Source organism: Lissotriton helveticus, chromosome 1_1 (assembly GCF_964261635.1).
Source record: "Lissotriton helveticus chromosome 1_1, aLisHel1.1, whole genome shotgun sequence".
NCBI lineage: Eukaryota > Metazoa > Chordata > Amphibia > Caudata > Salamandridae > Lissotriton > Lissotriton helveticus.
This window is the reverse complement of record NC_136057.1, coordinates 1,299,352,373-1,299,374,323: the sequence shown is the minus strand read 5'-3', so window position 1 is coordinate 1,299,374,323 and position 21,951 is coordinate 1,299,352,373. Positions and strand designations below refer to the sequence as shown.

General features: G+C 45.6%; 1 protein-coding gene across 2 annotated transcripts in view; it reads left to right on the top strand.

Moving 5' to 3' along the window:
- Positions 1-21,951, top strand: part of LOC144772711 (C-type lectin domain family 17, member A-like) — a 147,897-nt gene that overhangs the window by 81,988 nt on the left and 43,958 nt on the right. For both annotated transcript variants that reach the window (XM_078657232.1, XM_078657241.1), the window contains exons 7-8: positions 8,436-8,498; positions 10,344-10,433. In XM_078657232.1, coding sequence (XP_078513358.1) covers positions 8,436-8,498; positions 10,344-10,433 — 153 coding nt within the window. The remainder of the gene's footprint in view (positions 1-8,435; positions 8,499-10,343; positions 10,434-21,951) is intronic.

Here is a 21,951-nt window from a genome sequence, read left to right as displayed (position 1 = left end):
ACTTCCCAGGTCCAGGAGTGTTCTGGTGAGTGGCTCAGTCCTAACCTCACATCTGGTTCTGGAAAGTTCTTCCCCTTCACTTGCTCAGGCTCCAAACTGCCAGGGTGTGACACAAGGCAGGGCAGGCCTGGTGTCAGAGGTGTGTGTGTCTGTGTGTGGATGTGTGTGTATGTCTGTGTGTGTCTGTGTGTGTGTGTGTGTGTAAGGTCCTTGCAAGTGCGACTGGGTGCAGCTCCTCCACAGTCATCCAGCCAGGATGGCCCATCCTGTCCACACCTAATCCCCCTTTGTGTCACTGTATAGAAGGAATATACAAACCCCAGCAGCAGAGCCATTCACAGGACACTTGTAGAATGCATGGTTGGTTAGGACAAGAAAATGCCAACTTTCTAAAAGTATTCATAGTAATATGGGCAACCCAATATATCCAGTCAGGTAATGGTATCTACAACGGATTTATTTTTCACAAAGCAGTTTGTTTCAATCTGTCACTTGTTTAAGATGCCTCACCATGACATCACAAACCAATTAAAGCAGTGCATGCATCAATTTGTCTAATGAAATTAATTCTGTTAGATGGGTGTACTTCTTCTTTTTAATTTTTTTGTCCTCACACAACATTGATAGCAGATGTTACAATTATTATGAATGAAAATTAACTAGTCATCAATGTATGACTGCCCAATTCCTACAACGTCACATGTAGTCTCTGTCCTACACATAGGAATGAGATCTTTCTAATTAAATTTAACAATAACTAAAAGGAAGTTAGGTTAGGCGGTGACGTTTCGGTCTCTATTGTAAATAATCTGTGAGCCCATCTGCAGGACACACAATTTGTTTAAAGATCCAAGACTCCCTAGTCACTGAGTCATAAAAGATTGTAATGATGTAATGTTTGTCTTCCGAAGTAGGCCTCTGGCTTCAGTGGAATGCTGCACGAGACCGCAGAGAGGCGCTGCAGCTACAGACTCTAAAAGATAAATGACCATTTCATCTTCATTCTTTTAAGGGAGGTTAAATATTCTATAATCTAAAATTCCCTTCCTACTTTGCAAGGCAAGCAGTACATCATTACAACCCTTGAGGTCGCTGCTGTAGGTTTCTTCATCTTTACATATATCACATGCCACTCTCCTTCTTATACCCCAGGCAGAGTGGGTATTCCACCGTTAAGCATGTATTATCCCCCTCTTAACAGGGTATGGATGGCAGGTTAAGCCGAAGAATACCCGTCTGCTCTCGGTAGGATTTCTTCATGATCTTTCATATTTATTCTGATACATAAATGCGTAAGCTTCCTCTCCTGAATATGAAGTTTAATTTTTTAGGTTCTCTCCCTTGTGGTTCCTCTGCAGAACCAGCAGTTCTTTATGGCTCTTTGAAGATTTGAGTAGTAGCAGCTTGGATGCGGCTCTTAGCTTACCCCACTCTTTTGGGTTTCATCTTTCGTGGTCAAAATGGGGATGTGATGAAAGTTTATTTTCTTTTAACCCGTTGACCGCGGCGCGAATTCCACCACGTTGCGGGCAAATTAATGAGTGAGCGGGTTCAGATGGCCATCCGACATTATATCAAAAAGGCAATGGTTCCAGTGGAGCATTAAATGTAGTCACAATAAATGATACAACCAAGCATAATAGCAATGAGAAATAAAGGAGGGAGGTGGGGGATGTCTGGTAATGAAAGCACAACTCTACACATAGATTTCTGTATGCAAAAATTTGTCAAATTGTATTTTCCAATTTTACAATATATACATAAGCATAGTTACACTGTGCACATGTGTCCCAAGTGAATATGTGTGAACCAAAAACATAAACAATCAAAAGGACATCAACAGGAATATTTACATGGTTTCTACTGGGATATATACAAGGAAAGAAGGCAAATGACCAGATATGATACAGTGGATATTAACACAATGGCTATTTCAATCATAGACACTGGTAAAACTGGTTCATTTCCTATAGGCGTCGACGGCGTTTCGACCCGGGGGTGGATAAGGGGTCTCTTCAGGACAAAGACGGTATGTGGGCCATCTATAGGTGAAAATGAAAACACTATAAGTCCGACGTCACAGTGGGCATGTGTGGAGGACGGCCAGGGGCCGTCCGACATATGGAACGGGTTAAACTCTGGTTTTGGCCTCTCTGGGTTTGAGAATTGCTTTGAGATAAGAGCCGTCAAGGGCATGGTAGTTCTGCATCAGTTCTATAATTCCCTCCCCCACTTCTTTGGGCACATTACTCTGATGGTTTTGCATTTCACCCACAGTAATGTAATTTTAAAAATGTTAGATTTTTCCCAGCAAGAATGCGGTGAGATTTTTTTAACTGCCTTGAAACGTGGGTAAATAAGGAGGAAAGTGCTGTTGAAGGAAAAACTGGTATAGCCAGCTGGGGAAAGTGGCTCCGCCCCCAAATTCTGTTCAGCAGAGAGTTACAAATAAAATCATTCATTACCATTTTATTGTCTACTCTTTCTGCAGGATTGTGTGTGTGGGGGTGAGGGGGGGGGGGGAGAGAGGCTTCACTCCTCCACTCATATGAAGGAACTGCCCCTGGCAGCAGCTGTGGTTTGGAAGGAAGAAATTCCAGGCAAAACTATAAAAGTGAGCGTTTCTGGGACTTATGTTCCTTTACAGCAATTTCAAGAACGCTTGAGTAACCTACCTGTTTTGCCCACAAACGCAGCCGTGAGGGGAACGGCTATTCGACCCTTCCTGGGAGTGCCGCCGCAGTAGTTTCAACGCCGCCGTGAGGAGAACGGCCTCCGAAGTCGCAGCAAGCCACCACCGCCGCAGGGACTACACTTCCCAGCAGCCCCGGCGGGCGTGGCGCGACCAACGTGACATCATCGGAGCGCCCCTTAAGAGGGAGGAGCGCCTCTCGTCCCGCGAGTCGCGCGCGGGAGCGCCCGGGCTAAGCCCGGGACAAGGGCGGGACAGTCTGCGACAGTCCGCGACTGGATGTGATCGGACAGGATCAGTCACTCTGCCGCTGGGACGTCAAGACCTCACCCACTAGTAAGATATTTACTTGTTGAGTATTGCCTTAACCTGTGAGAAGCAACTACACTGTTAAAGAGGGTTACCGGCTAAAATCTCAGGATGCCGAAGAGAGCTGTTGCTGCCACGTCTAATACACTTGATAACTATCTGGTACAAACGGTGAAGAAGATAAATGTTCAACGGAGAGAATCACTGGGATTGAGTCAATCTCCCGATCTCCAACGCTTAAGTCCATCTTTACCACCCTCTTTGGAAGACACTCCACCAGAGGCCATAGGCATTGATGCTCCTCTTATTACCTTCCATGAATCTGTCAATAACGAATTTAATACAAACTCTGTGGTTGCCCCCGATATACTTCTCGTAACTGATCCCGAGAGTGATATTGATTTTGATCATGGGGACCAGATGCGACCTACTGAAGATGAACTTTCTTCCTCAGATCAGGTGTCTCGGCCGGTACGAACATGTGTTAAAAAACAGCCAAAGCGTGGAGGGTTACGGTCTGGGTAAGGAGGAAAAGGGTCATCACTCCTGGCACATCAAAGGCTATAACTACGGACCATGGCGAGGACAAAATAAAGTACTCTATGGACGAGGAATTGCTCCATAAGATTGTAGAGATGTTTGAAAGTAAAATTAAAGTCATAATTAAACCTTTGGTGGCTAAAATCGACAAATTGAATGCCGAGATTAAAAAACTGGGAGGCATACAAACTAAGGTCGTGGGGGAGGTGGAAAATATAACCACTCTTGTTGCAAACATAGCAGCCTCCTCAGGGGAGAATATACTGGGTGGGGGAGGGGTAGGGGGTGTATCGATACTACCCAATCCCCCTGCTCAAGTTCCGGTAGATATTGTTAACCAGTTAGCTGTTAAAGATGACACCTTAGTAACAGTTAACATTCCCCTTGCTCAAGGTCAGGAAACAGACCCTCTTCAATTTATTGTTGAAGCCTCGCCTGTGGTTCTGGTGTTGGCTAATGTTCCACTCCTAGAACGCGGCCTGGTAGAGCCACCCGCATCCTTGTCGAGTAAGGCTTTACATTGGTTAACAGGGAATATGAAGTTAGCTCCAGGAGGGAAACAGCAACTGGCGAGAGAGATTAAGACAGCGAAAAGGGTCCCTTGGATAGGGAACCGACCCAAAAAGTTTAAAGGCGACTGTGTGGCGGTGACCTTTTCACACCCGGCAGTTCTGCCTAATGTCCTTGCAAATTTACTCCCGCCACAACGAAGAAGCGGTACGGTTGTCCCACTCACCCTAAAATTCTTTTATGGTGAACAACATAATGTTACTTATCCTAAAACCCCAGTTCCAGGCTGGGACATTAATATAAATAATAGGTGGGGCATAAATCTTGGACCGAACATTGTAACTCAAAATAGCTTCGATGCTCTTTCTGGGCTGGATTTGTTTGATTGACGGGAGGCTTGTGAGGGACTGGGTGGTGAGGCAACTGCTGATCTGACCCCCATGGCTCCTGTATCTTCACCTATGAGTGTTTGCGCTATCCCCGTAAAAGGGAACCTTGAAGTGGGGGATAAAGTCAGGCTGTTAAGTTGGAACATCGCTGGTCTGCGCTCTAAGATAGGAGATCCCAACTGGCTTAATTTTATTAAACAACACGACATTGTTGTCCTACAGGAGACCTGGGATAAGGACTGCGATTTCTGGGTGGATGGCTTTACCTCATTTTTTGTCCCTGCTCTGAGCTCGACGGCCGGAAGAAGTAGAGGTGGTCTTGTGCTGTTGGTTTCGGTGAATGTCAGGGGTAAAATTGTAAAGGTTGATTGTGTCTCACATAATTTTCTCATTGTGGAGGTAACCTTGGTTAATAACACCAAACTAATCCTAGTGAACTGTTACAATTCACAGCAAGGGGACTCTGCAGATGAGCATTTAGTATGGCTAAACAATTTTTTAACTTCCTATAAAGAAAAGCAAACCACTTTTTGTCATCTAATTTTGATGGGTGATTTTAATGTACATTTATGTTTAAATTGTGACCTAACTGATCCAGACGGTCCGGATAGTATATCCCCCCAGCATTTTGAACATAGCCAGAAGGGGGAGGCACTTGAAAACCTATTGTCCAGTAACGACCTGTTTGAAGCTGAGTTTTTTGATAACAAAACCGGGGTTGCAACTTATACTGGTCGGGACTGCCAAACGATCATTGATTACATCTTCTTATCACTAGGTCTTTTAAAGTATGTCATCTTTTATAATGCTATACCGATGCCTTTAAGTGACCATAACCCCGTGGTGATTGAGCTACTTTATGGGTTTTCCCTATTAAACACTTCTGTCCCGCCACAGGCTGTTCTGTCGGTTAAAGCTAAAGACCAGGGGAGAAGGATCAAATGGGGTAAGATCGTGCCCGGTGACTTTTTCCTCACTATAACATCTAAGGCTGCACAGGAATTAAATACCTGTGTAAATCCTCTCTCCAGGGGGGAAGACGTAATAACATCGTTTGAGGCCATTTGTTCTAAAGTGTCACAGGAACTGACGCTTAATTGTCAAGTAGCAATAAATAGACCGGCAATGGGCTGGTTCGACCAAAAATGCAGTAAAGCCCATAATATTTTAAAAAAGGCCCTTAATGTTCGCCCGAGGAACAACGCTTTGGTATCTCAGCTTAGAAGGGAGTACTCGAAGGCAATTCAGGAGCGAAAAAGGGAGTTAAAACATGAAGCCTGGGCTGAGCTCATGGATAAAGCTACCCTAAAAGACAATGCCAAGTTTTGGTCAATTATCCACACCCCCCTGTTTTCTAGAGATCAAAACTCAGTCTTAGAATTAAATATCTCTGAAGAAGACTGGCTTAGTCATTTTGAAAAAATATATGGTAGCCATTTGGAGCTGGAAACCTTGGTGGTCCCTGTTCCTGATTCCACTGTGGCTCCAGTAAGGTTTGAGACAGCCGAAGTGGTTAAAGCAATTGAGAGTACGGCGGGGCATAAGGCTCCAGGACCGGATGGGGTTCCCACCGACATGTACAAGGCTAACCCGGTGTACTGGGCCGATATCCTGACTGAGGTCTTTAATGCCTCAGCAACCGTAGGGTTCCCCAAATCTTGGTCCAGATCGATCATAATCCCTGTGTTCAAGAAAGGTCAGAGGGGAGACCCGAGATGTTATAGGCCTATTTCATTGTTAGACTCCTCTATTAAAATCTTAGGGAAGGTTGTCTTGGCCAGAATAACATCTTGGGCCTCGGAGAACAACATATTGACAGACGTTCAATATGGTTTTAGAGCTGGGAGGAGCACGGAGGACCAATGTCTCAATCTTAACCTCATTATAGCCAAATACACAAGGGCAAAAAGGGGCTCTATCTTCTTGGGTTTTATGGACCTGTCCACAGCTTTCGATCTAGTTAATAGATCAAGGCTGTGGACCATGCTGCTTAAGATGGGCCTTGATTGTTCGCTGGTGTACTTTTTGGCAGAGTTGCATAAGGATTTGAAGGCCTCAATTAGAATGACAAATGAGGGGAATTGCACAGCAAGTTTTAAGTCCAGTAGGGGGGTGCGCCAAGGCTGCATTCTAGCCCCAATGTTGTTCACGTTGTACGTGAACTCGTTTGAGACTGACCTGACAACAGCTACGCAGGATACTCCGCGCATGGGGGGAACGCCAATCCCGGTGCTCCTCTATGCCGACGATGCGGTCTTATTGGCAAGGACTCCAATCGGACTGCAGAGGCTGCTTGACTCCTTCGGTAATTTTATGAATAGTCTTGATTTGGTAATTAATAGTGGGAAATCCCACATAATGTCTATGGGAAGTTCAAAAAACAATGTTAAAACTTTCTATTGTGGCACTGAGGTTATCAGCAGAGTAAAGGTATTTACCTACCTGGGAGTATTATTCGATGACAGGAGTAGTTGGACCCCACAGCTTACTACAAAATCGAATGCTGTGAGAAGCTCTTCTGCTGCAGTATTGGGGTTTGCCAAAAGACTAGGGGGGAAACCAACCGAGGCAATCCTGGCAATCTATAAAGCCAAGACAGTTTCAATTGCAAGGTATGGGGCAGCAATCTGGGGGTCCATTAATTCTGACCGCATTCAAATTGAGGAAAACAAGTTTTTGCGGTCACTTCTTGGCCTCCCATTCTACAGCCACTTATTCTATCCATCTTGAGCTGGGTCTGGGATACATTATAGATATAATTAAATTAGCACCTATCCTGCTATAAATCAAGATTTGGCTGAATCCGAAACTTTCCCTAAACCGTAAAATTATAACTGATTGTCTTAAATTAGATCATGTGAGGGAAATCCAGTGGTTGTCCTATATTAAGAGCCTGGCTGAGAAGCTTGGGCGCCCAGAGATTTTTTCCAGACCAGATTCTCTGTGTAAAGCTGATTTAGTGTGGGTCAAGATTAACTTTATCAGGCTTTGTGAAGCCGAGCGAGAAGCGGTTGAGCTAGGTAAACCCTCAGTAAGGGCCCACGTACTGGTTACCACGTCTTTAATGTTGGCTCCCTATCTGTCGGTTGTGACAAATTTCTTTCACAGATGGTTACTGACGAAATTTCGATTCAATCAAATGTTTATGGTATTATGGGATGTGAAAGGTTGGGGTAGGCCGGAGGACATTCCCCCTTGTAAATGTGATGACCTTTCTCCCCAAGATACTGTACATTTTTTGCTTTTCTGCAGTTTGTTTTCCATGCCTCGGAAACGGTTTATCACACCATTATTGAAAAAGATGAATTTTAAACAATATAAACCTGCCTTATTATTTCTCCAAATGATGGAAACGCCTGAAACTATGTACTGTGTGGCCAGCTTTTTGGCAGCATCTGTTAGAATAAGGTCTAGACTGGATGTTTAATGCTGTAAGCTAATTTCTTTTAAATAAGCTCTCGTACCTGGGAAAAATGGCCTTGAAGAATAATCGTAATAGGTTCACTAATTTGGGCTTTTTATGGAAATGTATTTTGAAGCAATTGTATAATTTTAATTCTTTTAACATGCTTTTAATTGTTTGTATTACTGTATAGCATGCTTTTATGATTTTAACTAATCGAATAAAGTGGTTTTGACTTTGACTTACAGCAATTTCAACTAGCTACATTTCAATGCAACCATAACTGGTAACAAAAGGGTGATATATTGCAACATTGGCCTTAAAGACAGTCTTGTGGCTTACAGAAATGGTGCACCCAAGCAGCAAAACATAATTGTGGATCAGGCTCAGATGCTCTTGCACCTGAGCTGAACACATTTGTACAAAACATGAAGGAAAACACACAAGGGAAGGAACTTCAGAAGCGGTCTGTTCCAGATGATAGGTGATAGAATAAACACAGTAATACGCAAACGAAGGGGAAATGCTGACTGTCTGATTTTTTTCTAATTTGAAATACCGAATCTTAAACCTTCCTCTTATTTATTTTTAGATGCAAAGTTGTCAGAAGAACTGAAGATGATCACTTTGGGCCTATCAGAGAACAGAAGTCATGGTAAGAGTGTCTGTACAATGACGTTTCCTAGAGTTTGCTGTAGGATAATCTATCCCCATGATCATTATGTAGGGATTAAATGCACTGAAAAAAAGACAAACCGCAATCCAAATAAGACCAATTTTGATTTTTAGATTCCATCTCAATCTTTAGACTGCTCTAGATCAAACTCTGTGCTTTGGACTCGATTAAGATCATACATTTGCTGTAGAGGCATCAACATTTTGATTAAATCAAACACAACAGCCCATTGGGGAACACACCGGTCATTCATATTAAATAGAATCAGCATTTAGATTAAATCTGATGATAAGAAGGAAATCCAAAATGTATATTAACTCCCACTCACCAGGTCAACAAACAAGACATACTGAATCTTAGATGAAATGGATCACCAAAGCCCTCTGGGTAGACAACCTGAGACTTAGTTGACATCACCATATTAAACCACCTGCACAATGAAGACCACATACTGAGTTTTAGATTAAATCCCAATTACCAGTCCAATAGCAAACGCCCCCTGACCTTCAGATTAAATATCAATCACTAGCCTACCAAGAATACACCATAATCTTCAGATCATAAACAGTTTAGCTAAGAAAACTTTAATCATCTTTTTTCAGGATTTACTGTTTACTATTAACTCACAATCACCTGCTAACTGGAGGACTCATGCTGACCTTTAAATTAAATGGCAATCACCAGGCCCTGGGGAAGATATCCAGAGATTCGGATTAAATTAGCAGATTAAATACAGCACACTGGTGAACACACATTGAATTTTGAATTGAGTCTGGCACACCTGTCCATTTGGAAGGCAGAAATTAAAACCCAGACACTATTCCACTGGAGAATCCACCACAGATTTAGATTTGATTCCCATTAACATTTTAATTGAGCTTTAGATCAAATTCTAATCACAAAGTCAATGGAGAACACACATTGATCATCAGAATAAATCCCAATCAACAGATGAGTGTAGAATACACCCTAAAATTTAGATTAAATCTCAGTTATGCATTTGGAAATCCACCCACTGAAGAAGGAGAGCCAGAGGGTGGATTTGCTGTTTCTTAGGTTAACATGGCCCAATATAGAAGTCATTTTAGCATCCAAGGTGAAGCTTTCGACATCCTATGCGTGTTTAGGTAACTGGGATGAGGGCCCGAGCAGCATCCTCCCCCCGCTGTTATGAGAATCCATTTCTGCTTTGAGCCCCTGCAGCCAACATTTCCCAAACAGTGAATGCTTTGCTTCCTTTGGTACTGTGCTTATGTTTTCACCGCAGTATGCATGCTGTGTGTGTTAAACACAGTCACTGTCTAACAGCTCTTACTTTTCCTGTTCTCAATAGAGTACACAAAAAGAGCATTGGATGGTGGGGACAGCTATATATCAAGCAGGTGTCAGGTCTGTGAGAGATGAGATATAGGGACAGAGGTTTAGAAAGGATACTATGAACCCTAATAAAAGCAAGTAAAATGGTCCCTAGCCAACTCTGAAGTAGCAAAACACTAATAGCTGGAGTTCAGAGGGCTCATCGAACTGGACCCTGGTGCTACTGCACCTTCTGCACCATTGACAGCAGCACTATCATGTAGGGACTTGACCGCTGGTTCCTCGCCTCATTGCACAGCAGCACAATGAATAGATCAGATATCACCACACCATCCTATACTACCAGACTCGTGAGTATCATGGGGTTTACTAATAACTTCCTGGAACCCAACTGGCACCAAAGAGGAAACTGACTCCTGGATGCAATGTGTTGTAGTGCATTTAATACTTACAGCTCCTGGCCATGGACCAGCCTGCAAACCTTACCAGAGAATTCTGTCTTCATAGTGTTGAAGGACCTGAGAGATTTCAAGAAAGAGCAGGAGACGTACAAGACGAATATGGACCACAACCTGGAGAAGCTAAAGTATAAAATTGGTAAGAAAGTGTGAGGTAATTTTTTTGTATCGGAGCAGCCATAGGCGAAATGTGGTTTTCTGCATTCTTATTTGTAAATGCACTTCACAAGAGTAAAATTCCACTAATCCTGATTCAGGGAATCTGAAGGTGGAATGTCAATTCCCTTAATTAGTGTTGGGAGAATCTAAATTTAATTAAAGAGGCTAGCATTATGCATTAGATCTTTTAATGCCAGCCCACAGCACCTACATTTCAAAGAAAACCATGATGCCTAAACACAGGAAATCTACTAGAGCTAGCTACATTCCAGATCCTTCCAATTTGGTGCTTCAAAAAGTAGAGAACACACCTCTGATCATCAGAACCTGATGAAACCATTCTGCCCACCTGTAGACCTCTAAACACCATCTTAAGCACCTTCTTCTCCAGAACACTGTGCCTCTGAAGGAAACCCAACACCTTACACTAACTACCCTCTTGACCAAAATGTTAATATCTTTGCAGAAAGGTTACACAAACAAAATGTCACTGCTCTCCCCCAGTGACAACTCAATGGCCTACTTTACTGATGCTGTGATCTCAACATCATCCTGATACCAGTCTGTCCTACCGCAGCAGAAGTAGGCACTTAACCTGATTCTCTCCCGTCTATCGAGCCAGTTCTACTTATTAGACTGTAGTATTCCCATGCTAGTATACTTGGTGCATGCCTACGCAAAATCACCTCACTCTCATTTACGAGTGCCTTGCTAGTGTGGATGGGCTCCTTTTTTGTACTATTGGGCATGTGCTTAATTTGAGCCGTTGTTTTTCGGTGCTCATCATCTGCACATAATCATCAAAATCTGCACTTTTCAAGAGAACCAGTTAGGATGCATTAATTTATGGTAGGCACGGGGAGATTAAGTGATTTGCCCAGAATCACAGGATGTTGAGCCAACGCCGAGACTCAAACCTGGTTCCCCTGCTCCGAAGTCGGCAGCACTGGCCATTACGCCACATCCTCTACCCACTTTCATGGTTAGTAGTTGGTTCTGTTTTAGTCGGCGCTAACAGGAGAAATTGGCTGGTGCAAGCTGCCTCCTGACGAGAGCCACGGCACTTATTTTTTTTACAAATGAACCACTGGATTGGGCCTAATTTAATAGGCCACCAATTCACATGAGATCATGCAAACACACAAAATCCTGCTGAATGATGGTTTTCCTTTCACTATGCCGGGCGCTCAAACCTGTCTTGCTAAATTCCAAGAAAGCAAGTGACCATCCTGTCAGCTGGTGTCCATGTCACCGGTCCCACACTGACCGAGCCCATGCAGCCTACTGCCCTACCACACAGGAGCTGCATGCCTCCTCTACAGAAGGTACGTCACCCCAAGAAAGAGGCTCATAGGTCAGAGGCAGCTTAAATATAAAAAGGCTGCTTCAACTCTTAAGAAAGGAAAAAACTCCCAAATATGCAAACGGTGTACAAACCTTTAAATAATTCATTAAACGAATCATTTTAAAACTAACAAAGGCAAAATCCAAATTAATTGTCATAAACACTCTAATTGTTTAAAGGTATAGCCCTAAGAACCATGGAAAAAATGGAAACATTGCCAAAAAAGTCAATTGGCTTCTAGTATAATTGAAGTAAAGAGAGATCATGGAGTACTTAGCTGAAGGACAGCATTAAAAAGAGGGATGAGCTAGAGCGCAGCTGGTAGATGTACAGGATAAACTGGCCGATAGGGCAATCTTGCAGTGCCCAAAGGGGTGGTCTGACAGGTCAGTGTGTGGCTTGTTTTCTTGGCTATTTGTTGGCCTGTTTTATGATCTGGCTGGACTTTTTTATATTGTTAGTTTCCCTGATATCACCACAACATTGCCCGCAGCAAAAACAAATGCATGCAGTCACCCATACCTTGCAAACACTGTGGGGCCGATTCACAAGGGGCATCCGCACTTGCGGTGGAGGCCCTGAGGTTGTGGTGGAGGACCTTCACCACGAGTGTGGGCCCTCCGCCACAAGTTTGGAGGCTCTTTGTGAACTGGTCCGTCAGTCTGCCTCCTGACGAGAGCCCTAGCACTTATTTTTTTTTACAAATTAACCACTGGATTGGGTCTAATTTAATAAGGCCACCAATCCACATGAGATCTTGCAAACATACAAAATCCTGCTGAATTATGGTTTTCTTTTCACTATGCCGGGCGCTCAAGCCTGTCTTGCTAAACTCCAAGAAAGCAAGTGACCATCCTGTCGAGCAGTAGCAGCACCCCTCCCCCCATAGCACTGTGGGACCCTCACTGGTGAATAGTGCGCTTTACAAATGGATTGATTGATTGAGTCTTTACATGTCCAAAACTGCTCTAATTTGCAAATGCGGACACTTTTTTTAGCTACCTGATTCACTAAGGGGGGCTATTTTTATTTTGGTGCCTACGCCTATTTTCTGCCCCAGTCTGACCGTGCAGATATGGTGTTATGTCTGGACTTGGACTGTATGGTTTCCTGTAAAACGTAGCTGCTCAGGGTGGTATTAAAGTGTCTCATGAATAATGCTAGTCTCTGGTCTCCTCATAAATCTTACCATCACAAAGTGTTGAAGGTGACCTTATTGCAGTGCTGGAAAGGCAAAGAGCAGATGAAGATAGATTCATGGAAATATTGTGGCAGATCCTATTGAGTGGGAGGGCAGACTGGGATTACTGGTCAACAACGGTTGTGGATGCGATTGTTTACCTCTGGTGTTTTGGGGCTCGTCCTTTTGTGGCTCTGCAAACTGGGTCTACATCACGGTAGCAAGGGTGAGCAGTCAAAGTCTTCTCCTGGAGGTAGTGTGTGAGGGGTGGAGGCTCAGAAGTCAAACAGTTAAACAAGAGACAATATAACAGGCTGTCCAACTTACTGCTTGTCTTAATAAAAGGAGAAGTAAGATCATATTACAGCAAAATGAAATACCACACACAGTAACGGGGATTCAGCTAAAGACTTCTAGAAACACATCTGCGAGTCTCTAGTTAAGCACGACAGACTTCACAACGCGTGCAGTGGTCGAACATAGCTCCTGTGGTGCATGCAACATCTACATCATTCTAAAAATTACAAAAAAGGCATAAACAAGAATCAGACACAGGTGAGCGCTCACTATTTAGGCTGTGCAAGTAACTATCATTTTGGTAATCCATAGATCAGTTTGTTCGGATTTTGTGCAGAACAGTTCACGCTGGCCATCTTTATTCACCCTAATGTGCAGGCTTCTCTTTCTGAGTTCAAGATACAGTCTATCAGTCTTGGATTTCAGACCCCTGGTTGCCTGTTTCCTGGAATATGATTCAGTGCAGATGTTGTGGTGCTCTCTTCATGGTTCCACCATCAGTGTCTTTGTCAGAGGGTGCAGTATCACGAGCAGTGACATCGCCTCTCGGATCTCACCTCTGGTGACAAGCACAGCAGGCCTTCCATTGGTCTCTCATCTTAAGGCTGTCAGAGGACTTCTTTGCTTCAGTGTTGTCAGGCTTTGCAGGTCACACAGCACGCCAAGGCACTGGCAGAATGAGTCCCTCACATCATGCTACAGTGATGTCTTATGTCGTGCCGTTTCTCGGGGTTAGCGATGTTTCATGCGCGTTTCCACATGGACCACACAGGAAGGCACGGTGACTGCCCACAGCTCTGGTCGGCACCGGTTACACTCCTGGTACACGTCGGCTCTTCTGGATACTCCACATGCTGGGAACATGTCTGGGATTCTGCTCCTGGATGCAGCAGCGGTGCGTCCATTGGGGCATAGGGGCGTAGCCCCACCAGCCACCATGGACCCGTATCGCAGCCGCCGGCCGCAATCCTAGTATCACTATCTACTTCTAAATAAATGCGCAGGGGGGGTGGCCTGCTGCAGCTTGAGTGACAGTCCACACTCAGGCTGCAGCAGACCGTAGTGCGCAGTGACAGTCCCGGCCGCTGGCAACTTTCTCAAGCATGCGCACTGTAAGTTCCCCAGCGGGACCCAGGGGTGCTTGTTTGCTGCCACAGCCCCGGTTTCCAAAGGGCGACAGGGCGAGCAGCAAATGTGCCCCCCTAGCCAATCCTGGCGCTGCATGCAGCGCCAGGATTGGCTGGTCCACCGCGCAGCATCCATCATTGGATGCCGCGCGTGGTGGGGGTGGGACATCCTGTCAAGGAAGAGCTCTGCCTCGGTCGGCGTCTCTTTCATGTGCTCCAGAGTCCAGAAGACGCGTGGTATAAACAGGTAAGTTGTTCAGAAATACTAACCCAAGTGAACTCACCACGGTTTAGATTTATATTGTTTCTGCCCCTACTAAATGTAAATATCAACTTTATATTTGCCATTTGATCACTTTTAAAGCAGGGACGAGGTTTGGAAATAGCGGCCATGCCGCGTGTGTATCGCCCAGCGCTAATCGCAAGTGTTAACCCCTGCTCAAATGGTGGACGAGGGGCCAACACGTGCCAGGAAAGAAGAGTGCGCGAGTCTCAAGGGGAGGTGATCGGAAGAGAAGATGTGACAGTGACGGCCCTGAAAGTGCCAGCCAGGCATTTAACGGAGATCTAAACAGGGTCATGGAATAGAGAGGGATGGACCCGAAAGTATCCAGAGATGGTGCGAGGAGAAGAGGACTCTCGACAGATCAGAGCGAAACAGAAAGAATGAGCCGCGCTCAGAGGGGAGACGGCAAGACAGGTCCACAGCGATCCCTGTGAGCCCCCCTCCTGCAGAAATGTGCGTGGGTGCGACCCTCAAGTGGCATGCGTGGGCATCCGCGCAGCCGCCGCGGTGATCTGCCTTTCCTTTTCATTTCACAAGTTTTGGCCGCCGGATCAAAACTTATCGGGTCAAAGCGCCTGTTGCAATGCCCTAACCTTGAGAAGGCATCGAGATAACTCATCGGATTAACCCACCTGCTGCAAAGATCTGTGTGACTGTCGTGTCATAGATCAGATACCTTTTAGGGTAGCTCATGTGGTTGTCGCACCTGCTGGGGATCTCTTTCGATCTCCTGCAGAGCACAGCGTGGTGGATCGCTGGCACAGCACGTGCTGCAGAGATAGATCCGCGTGCAGGACGCACTGCCACGATTGACGGAGTCTAAGAAAGCCAGCCGAGCGGGTTGGAGTTCCTGTTGCCATTGCCTGCGTGTAGGCTTCAGGCCAGGGGTTCAGATCCCAGCAAGTTGGTTCAGAAGGTTAGCATAGGTGTAGGTATGGGTAAGATCATCAGGTGAAAGGTTACAATCCAGTAAGACAGCTCGGTCTGTTAAAGGTCCTGTTGGATAGATCTGGGTCTAGCCTCTGTGTCTCACGTGGGGGCTGCAGATTGCTAGCTGAGCAGGTTAATGAGCCTGCTGTAGAGACCTCCATGTAACTTCCAGGCCCCTGAGACGCCTCGGCTGGTAGTGCCTCTTCTCAGACGAGTGCCTCGGTCGTAGAACTACAAATTGATGCTTGGGATTACCACATATCTAAGTGCTTGCAATATTGAAAGATAATTATAAAGGGAAGTAAGTATGTAAAGTGGTAAATGTGTTATTGGAAACCGAAAGCCGGTCTTCTCTACCCACAAATCAGTAAGCCCTCTCCACTCCAACTCACACACTGGTTTTCTGACAGTCACTCTTTTTATGAATTAGTGTTTTCTAGTCATGACTATGAAAGAGGGGCGAGGAAAAGAGGGGTAAGGAGTGGAGTTCGAATGGAAAGGGAGCACAGACTGACGGATTACAGCTAACAATGCTTTTTAAAAGCCAGATAGCGAGCCTACACTTTGTCTGCAGGATGATTTCAACTACGCAATGTCATGCTCACTGCACTGCGTCTGCCCTCAGCTGCAGCCCCAGCATGCACTGCTCCACTCGCTGCACTCTCTCACCCAGCATCTCATCACTACCTTTGCCCTAACATCGTCACACTGGATTTACCCATACACACTACCCTTGAACCCAAAACACCCTTGCTCCAACCTAATAGCATTGCGTCTTCACCAGTTCATTCACTTACCTATTTATCCATCAGCCAATCCATGCATTTACTCGCACAGTTATCTGTGCATCCATGGGCTACGTTGTCCATCCATGCACTGGATCACCCATCCTTTCGCTGCTCCTGGCCCTTCCATTGCCCCTTCCTACACTGACACCCTCGTAGTTCTAGCTTTAATACCTCACTCTTTTTTGCCCCTATTGCCTTGCCCCTCACATTGCTGTTGCCTCTCGCATTGCCGTTGCCAGCTACACACTGCCCTTCTTTTTAGGCTTTGAAGCACTTGCCCATTCATCTAGCCTTCCATTATGCACTCTCACACCTATTCAATCATTCATTCAATCACTGAAACATTCTTGTATCCACACACTCCACTGCCATCTTAGGCACACAGTTAACGAAGAGGCACTTTCACTTCTAAGCCGGGTCTAATGGCGCTTTCGGGGTTTATGTTTACACTCTGACAGAGAAGAGTTGCATAGCTTTGCTTTGGAATGGGAATGTAAGGAATAGATCACAGGCACTGCTGGAGATGAACCCCTTCCAATGGTGGGAATGAATCCCTATCCACGGTGGAAATTGAGAAGGGGACATCCTCAAAATGTAATAGGAGCATAGGACAGGAGGTTTCTCCTTGTCAAAAAAAAAAGTATTTTAAAGTATAAATGTGTATTTCTAAGCAGTTAGAGCTGCATAGTGAAAGGTACGCCTTGTAAATGTATACGTTTAAATGCTAATGCATGCGAGCACCTCTGAAAAGCTGCAATTGCAGCTTTTCTGAAGTACGGCTGGGATTTACCACAGCCCTGCACTACTTGTGCTGCATGTCAAGACTGGGGATAAACGGCAAAGAACTCCAAACCACGCAACCGGCCTGCAGCCTCACTGCCCACTGAAGGGACCCACCGGCCGTGCCCCTGCCCTGCTGGCACCTCCCTGCTCCGGAGTGTGGGTGAGGCAGGGCTCTGTCATCGGACAGCTGGCACTGGAAGCAGGACTCAGGCTGTCCAATGGCCAGACACCTGGGGTCCCCTCCAACACCACTGCGCTGTTACCCAGTGAAGTATTCTAGGTTACAGCAATGCACACAGGCACATCCCTGCTGCTCAGAAGACACTCTGCACCTCAGCAAAGGGAAACATCTGGAGAGCAGGTGAGGACAGGTGTGGGCAGCCAGAGTAAAGTGACAGCAACCACACAGAGAGAGAGATAGAGAGAGATGACCACCATGCCACCCACGCAGGGACCTGAAGTGCTTGGTTGGTTCTCTCCATCTCCCCGCAGCCCACCCACACATGGACCTGAAGTGCTTGGTTTGTTCTCTCCATCTCCGTGCAGCCCACCCACGCATGGACCTGAAGTGCTTGCTTTGTTCTCTCCATCTCCCAATAGTTGTACCTTTGCAAATGTAGTTGCCATTTCAACAGAAAATGTACTTTCTGTAAATAACAGTGCGCTACCTCTCAAGCGCTCCAAAATGCACTACCAGCTTCATACCACACTCAAAACATTCTCCTGCTGAACGGGCATGGCACATTTGCCACACTTGTTTTTTTGTAGGACACTCGGATTTTTCAAAGTTCCTAGCGTGCGGACCCGGGTCATTAAAGCATGGGGGAGACGGGCACAGCATTGGTGGGGGCAAACAAGGTGCTGGGACAGAAGGGGTTAACTTAAGGTCATAGATTGTGTGATATTGCACCTGGCGGATATAGAATGAGCGAGGGCACAGAGGGAGTGACGGGACAGGATGTTCTACCGACCTTGGAGCTGGGAATCAGGTTTGGGTCTCGGCTTCGGCTCAACAACCTTTGATTCTGGGCAAATTACTTAATCTCCCCGTGTTTATCGAAAATGATGTGTATTGTGATTGGTGTTCATGTAAAGCGCTGCAATATCTTCTGGTCGAGTTCGCGCTATATAAAAACTGCAACAACAAAAAAAGCGGATGAAGGCTCGAAGATGGGGTTACAAGTGCAAACCGAGTGGTATGCGCATGGGGGAGTGTGACGCAGTGGTAGACGGTCGATAAAGAAACTGACCATTGGCGAGGCGTTCCGAGACGATTCAGCTTTTATATCTGAAGGAAAGCGATAGTTTTTATCCTGAAATCCTCGAGAAAATCATTCTTAGAAGCTCAGGGAGGAATATATATTCCGCTGTGGGCGACCGCTCAGAATCGTATATTGAGATTCGCTCCATATTGCCAGCTATATGGGAAAGTTGACTCGCCTTTACCTAATTGAATCCCGGATTATATTTCTTGACAACGGAGGAAGCCTGCCTATTGTGTACTCAATTGTTTGTTGGTGTGTTGTGGCCCCGTCTCCACTCCTGGGTGGTTTTTCGCCCTGATGAGGGTGTTGCCGTAAATCTGGCGTTTCACCGAAACGCGCGTTGGCGTTGTGTGCATTGTCTCGCAATTACATCTGTGGGTCTCCTCTTGTGATCTAGGAATACCCAGCGGGACCTAGAGAGTGCTACATCTTAATCTATGATGGAGTGACAAGTTTTGATGAATATGTGTGTGATTGTGGTTTAGTATGCCTGAGTATGGCGTGTTGTATTTAAGTGTTGAATGTTTGATGGAGTGTGTTTTTTGCGGGGCCTAAATTAGCGCCGGGACGCCCCTTTGCTGGGGCAGCTGTGCGCTTTAGAAATAGAAATAACATAGAAATAACATAACAGGGCATGGGTGCCATAGAGTGCAGGAGGGCAGAGAGTCCATCATAGCTCAGTGAAAGTGGGAAACGTCGCAGAGTGGGCGTTTTGTTTTGTTCTGCTTTAGAATATGCTGTAGAACCTTGCATGGTCATTCTGTGGTTATACTGAATAAGCAGCTACCTATGTTATGCCATCTATTAATGTAATAACTGCACTTTCACAATTGCTTTATTAACCTTCCTTCTTTCTCAAATTTGCTTGAAAATGCACGATTTTTCTTCAAAATTTTCTGGGGGGGTTAACCCCCCCAAACCCCCCTTCTGGGGTTCGGGCACGCTCGCTGCACTCGCACGCTACGGTACTGTATGCAAATCACTTTGCGCCCCACCACTTTGAAATGTCACCCACCGCCCCTGCCTGGATGGTCTTTCTTCCTGCACAGTCAGGCACCCTCGTTCCCTCTCTAAATAGATGGACAGGCTTCAAGGCACTAGTCAGACCCACAGCATCTCCCGCAAGCTCCTCAGGCACTAAGTAACATCCCCATACCTCTGGCAGGCTGGCTGTCATGCAGACACCAACTTTGGATACCAGCAGCTTTTTGAGTACTCTGTAGCACACTCTCTTTCTTGGCGAAGAAGAATTTAAACTTTGAACAAAGTATGTTGATTCCAGAAACAAGTTTGGAATACTTCTCTTTCAAATGCCATTTTCTGGCTGCAGAGCAGATAGACTTTTTGCTCTCTCAGCAGGTAGTGATGGTGTCAGCTCCAAGCAGGACTGTTCAAAACATGGACACAAAGACATATGAAGAATCTCAACCTGACTGTCATAGGTCTTCCTGAAGAAACACTAAGGGAAAGACAAAAGGACAGTCTCTGCCTAAGAAAATTCTCTCTTGTAACAACAGAAACCTCTTACTCAGCCCACTCCCCTACTATAAACCATATAGCAGTAACCAGGAAGGTATAATGCACAACTACTTGCTAGAAAGTCCTCTTAAAGTTTCTAAGGTTAGCCCTGTCTTCATCATCCTACACTTTATTGTCTGAGACTTCTCTCTTGAGCTCCAGGAATGTAGGCAATACACTTGTCTTTGGGGAAGCTGTGTTCTGTCCACTATAGTGTGCAATGTCAAAGAAGGGACAATCCAAAATGTATCCTGATGGTCCCTGTAACCATATTCTAACTTCAACATGGACTCTTCCCACCATCCGTACCTTATACATACACACTCAACACGGACACACAGAATGTGAACGCAATAGTCTGGGTGTCACATCTAAGTGGAACTTTACATGAGTGAGCTGGTAAGCACCACACATCTTCTGAACCAACAGAAAGGTCTGTTCTGTATTATTAACCCCTTGGCTGCGGCGTTAATTCCACCGCGGCGCTGGGGGGGAGGGGGGTCCGCGCGGCACCACGCTCATGACGGAACCACTCCGTCACGGGCCATGGGCGCGCTGTGCTTGTGACGGAGTGGTTCCGTCACGGCCCCGCCCGCTCAATAGAACGTCCGCGCAGGCGTGGAATTCCTGCAGCGTGGGCGGGGCGGCCGTGACGGAACAACTCTGTCACCAGCACAGCGCGTCCGTGGCTCGTGACGGAGTGGTTCCGTCATGAGCACGGAAGAGGTTAAACCACACTAGTCGGTATGTTGCTACTATTACTTCATTTCAGCAACCCAGACACATAGATGACACGTGGGGAAGTCCTTTGGCAGTGTAGAAGGCACACTTGGTGAGCCCTCCAGGTCACAGAACAGATTCAGCACCTTAGAATCACCAAAGGCAAGCCTAGGCATCATTGCACATCGCTACCAGAATTTCCACTGGGAAAACAAACAAAAAAGATTACCAGGTTCATAAGCAGTTGAGTCACTCAAGGCAGGGCTACAATCCCGTTTACCATGCAGTATACCTTCCGGACTCATCAAAACAATGAAGTCAGAAAAATAGCAAATGTAAGCAAGGAAAGGAGAGAGAGATGGGTGGAGGGGAGATGGGGCAAAATGAAGATTGGGGGAAGATAGGGAGAGAGACACTGAAGGGAACAGAAGTGACTGTAATTGTATTTATATAGCGCTTACTACCCATGATGAGGCGTCGTAGTGCTTTTCGGCGAGTAGCACGGAACCCAAAAAGGACTAGTGGTGGATTATTATAGGGAAATATGAGTTAATTTGAGCAGTGGACATGCAAGTCTGTTAGTTTGATTGAGTAGCATAATGGAGGGATAGAAGAGGGAAGAGTCTAGAAAGTGTTTATTGGGAGATAGTTGGCGTGCCATGCTGTATCTACAGTAAGAAAGAAAACAAAGTTGGGAGAGAAGAAAAAGAGGACTTATATTGAGAGCATTTTCAGAGAAAGGAGTTGGCCCCTATGCCTCCAAGTTGTATGTGCTTTGCACACAATAGACATATTGTCTACAACGCAGTGCATCGGGTTTTTTTTAATCAATGACTGTATGGGTATGAGGCAGTAAGGAACTGCATTTAATGGCCTTTCTTTCTGACTAGTTTCCACCAACTAAGCTCAAATACTTTGTTAGTATTTCCATTGTAAGCCAAAGTTACATTTTTTTAAAGCAAATTAGCCATTGCAATATGACTGCTTTGACAACATCACAGAGGTGTAACAAAGGCCCCCGCCCCCCCCTGCAGTGGGGGGAGCAAACTCCAGTGGGCCCCTCAGCACAGTACACTGACCTGACATCTCCCAAGTAAGCCCAGAAGGGGGCCTTTCCATGCACTTTGCAGGAGGGCCCCCTCAAGTTTCTTATGCCACTGCAACACCACCTCAGCTGAAGTCATGCTTCACCAGCAAAGACCTCAAAACTTACTCATTGAGAGTCAGACTCACACATTTCTAGGTTAGGCCAAGCTCTT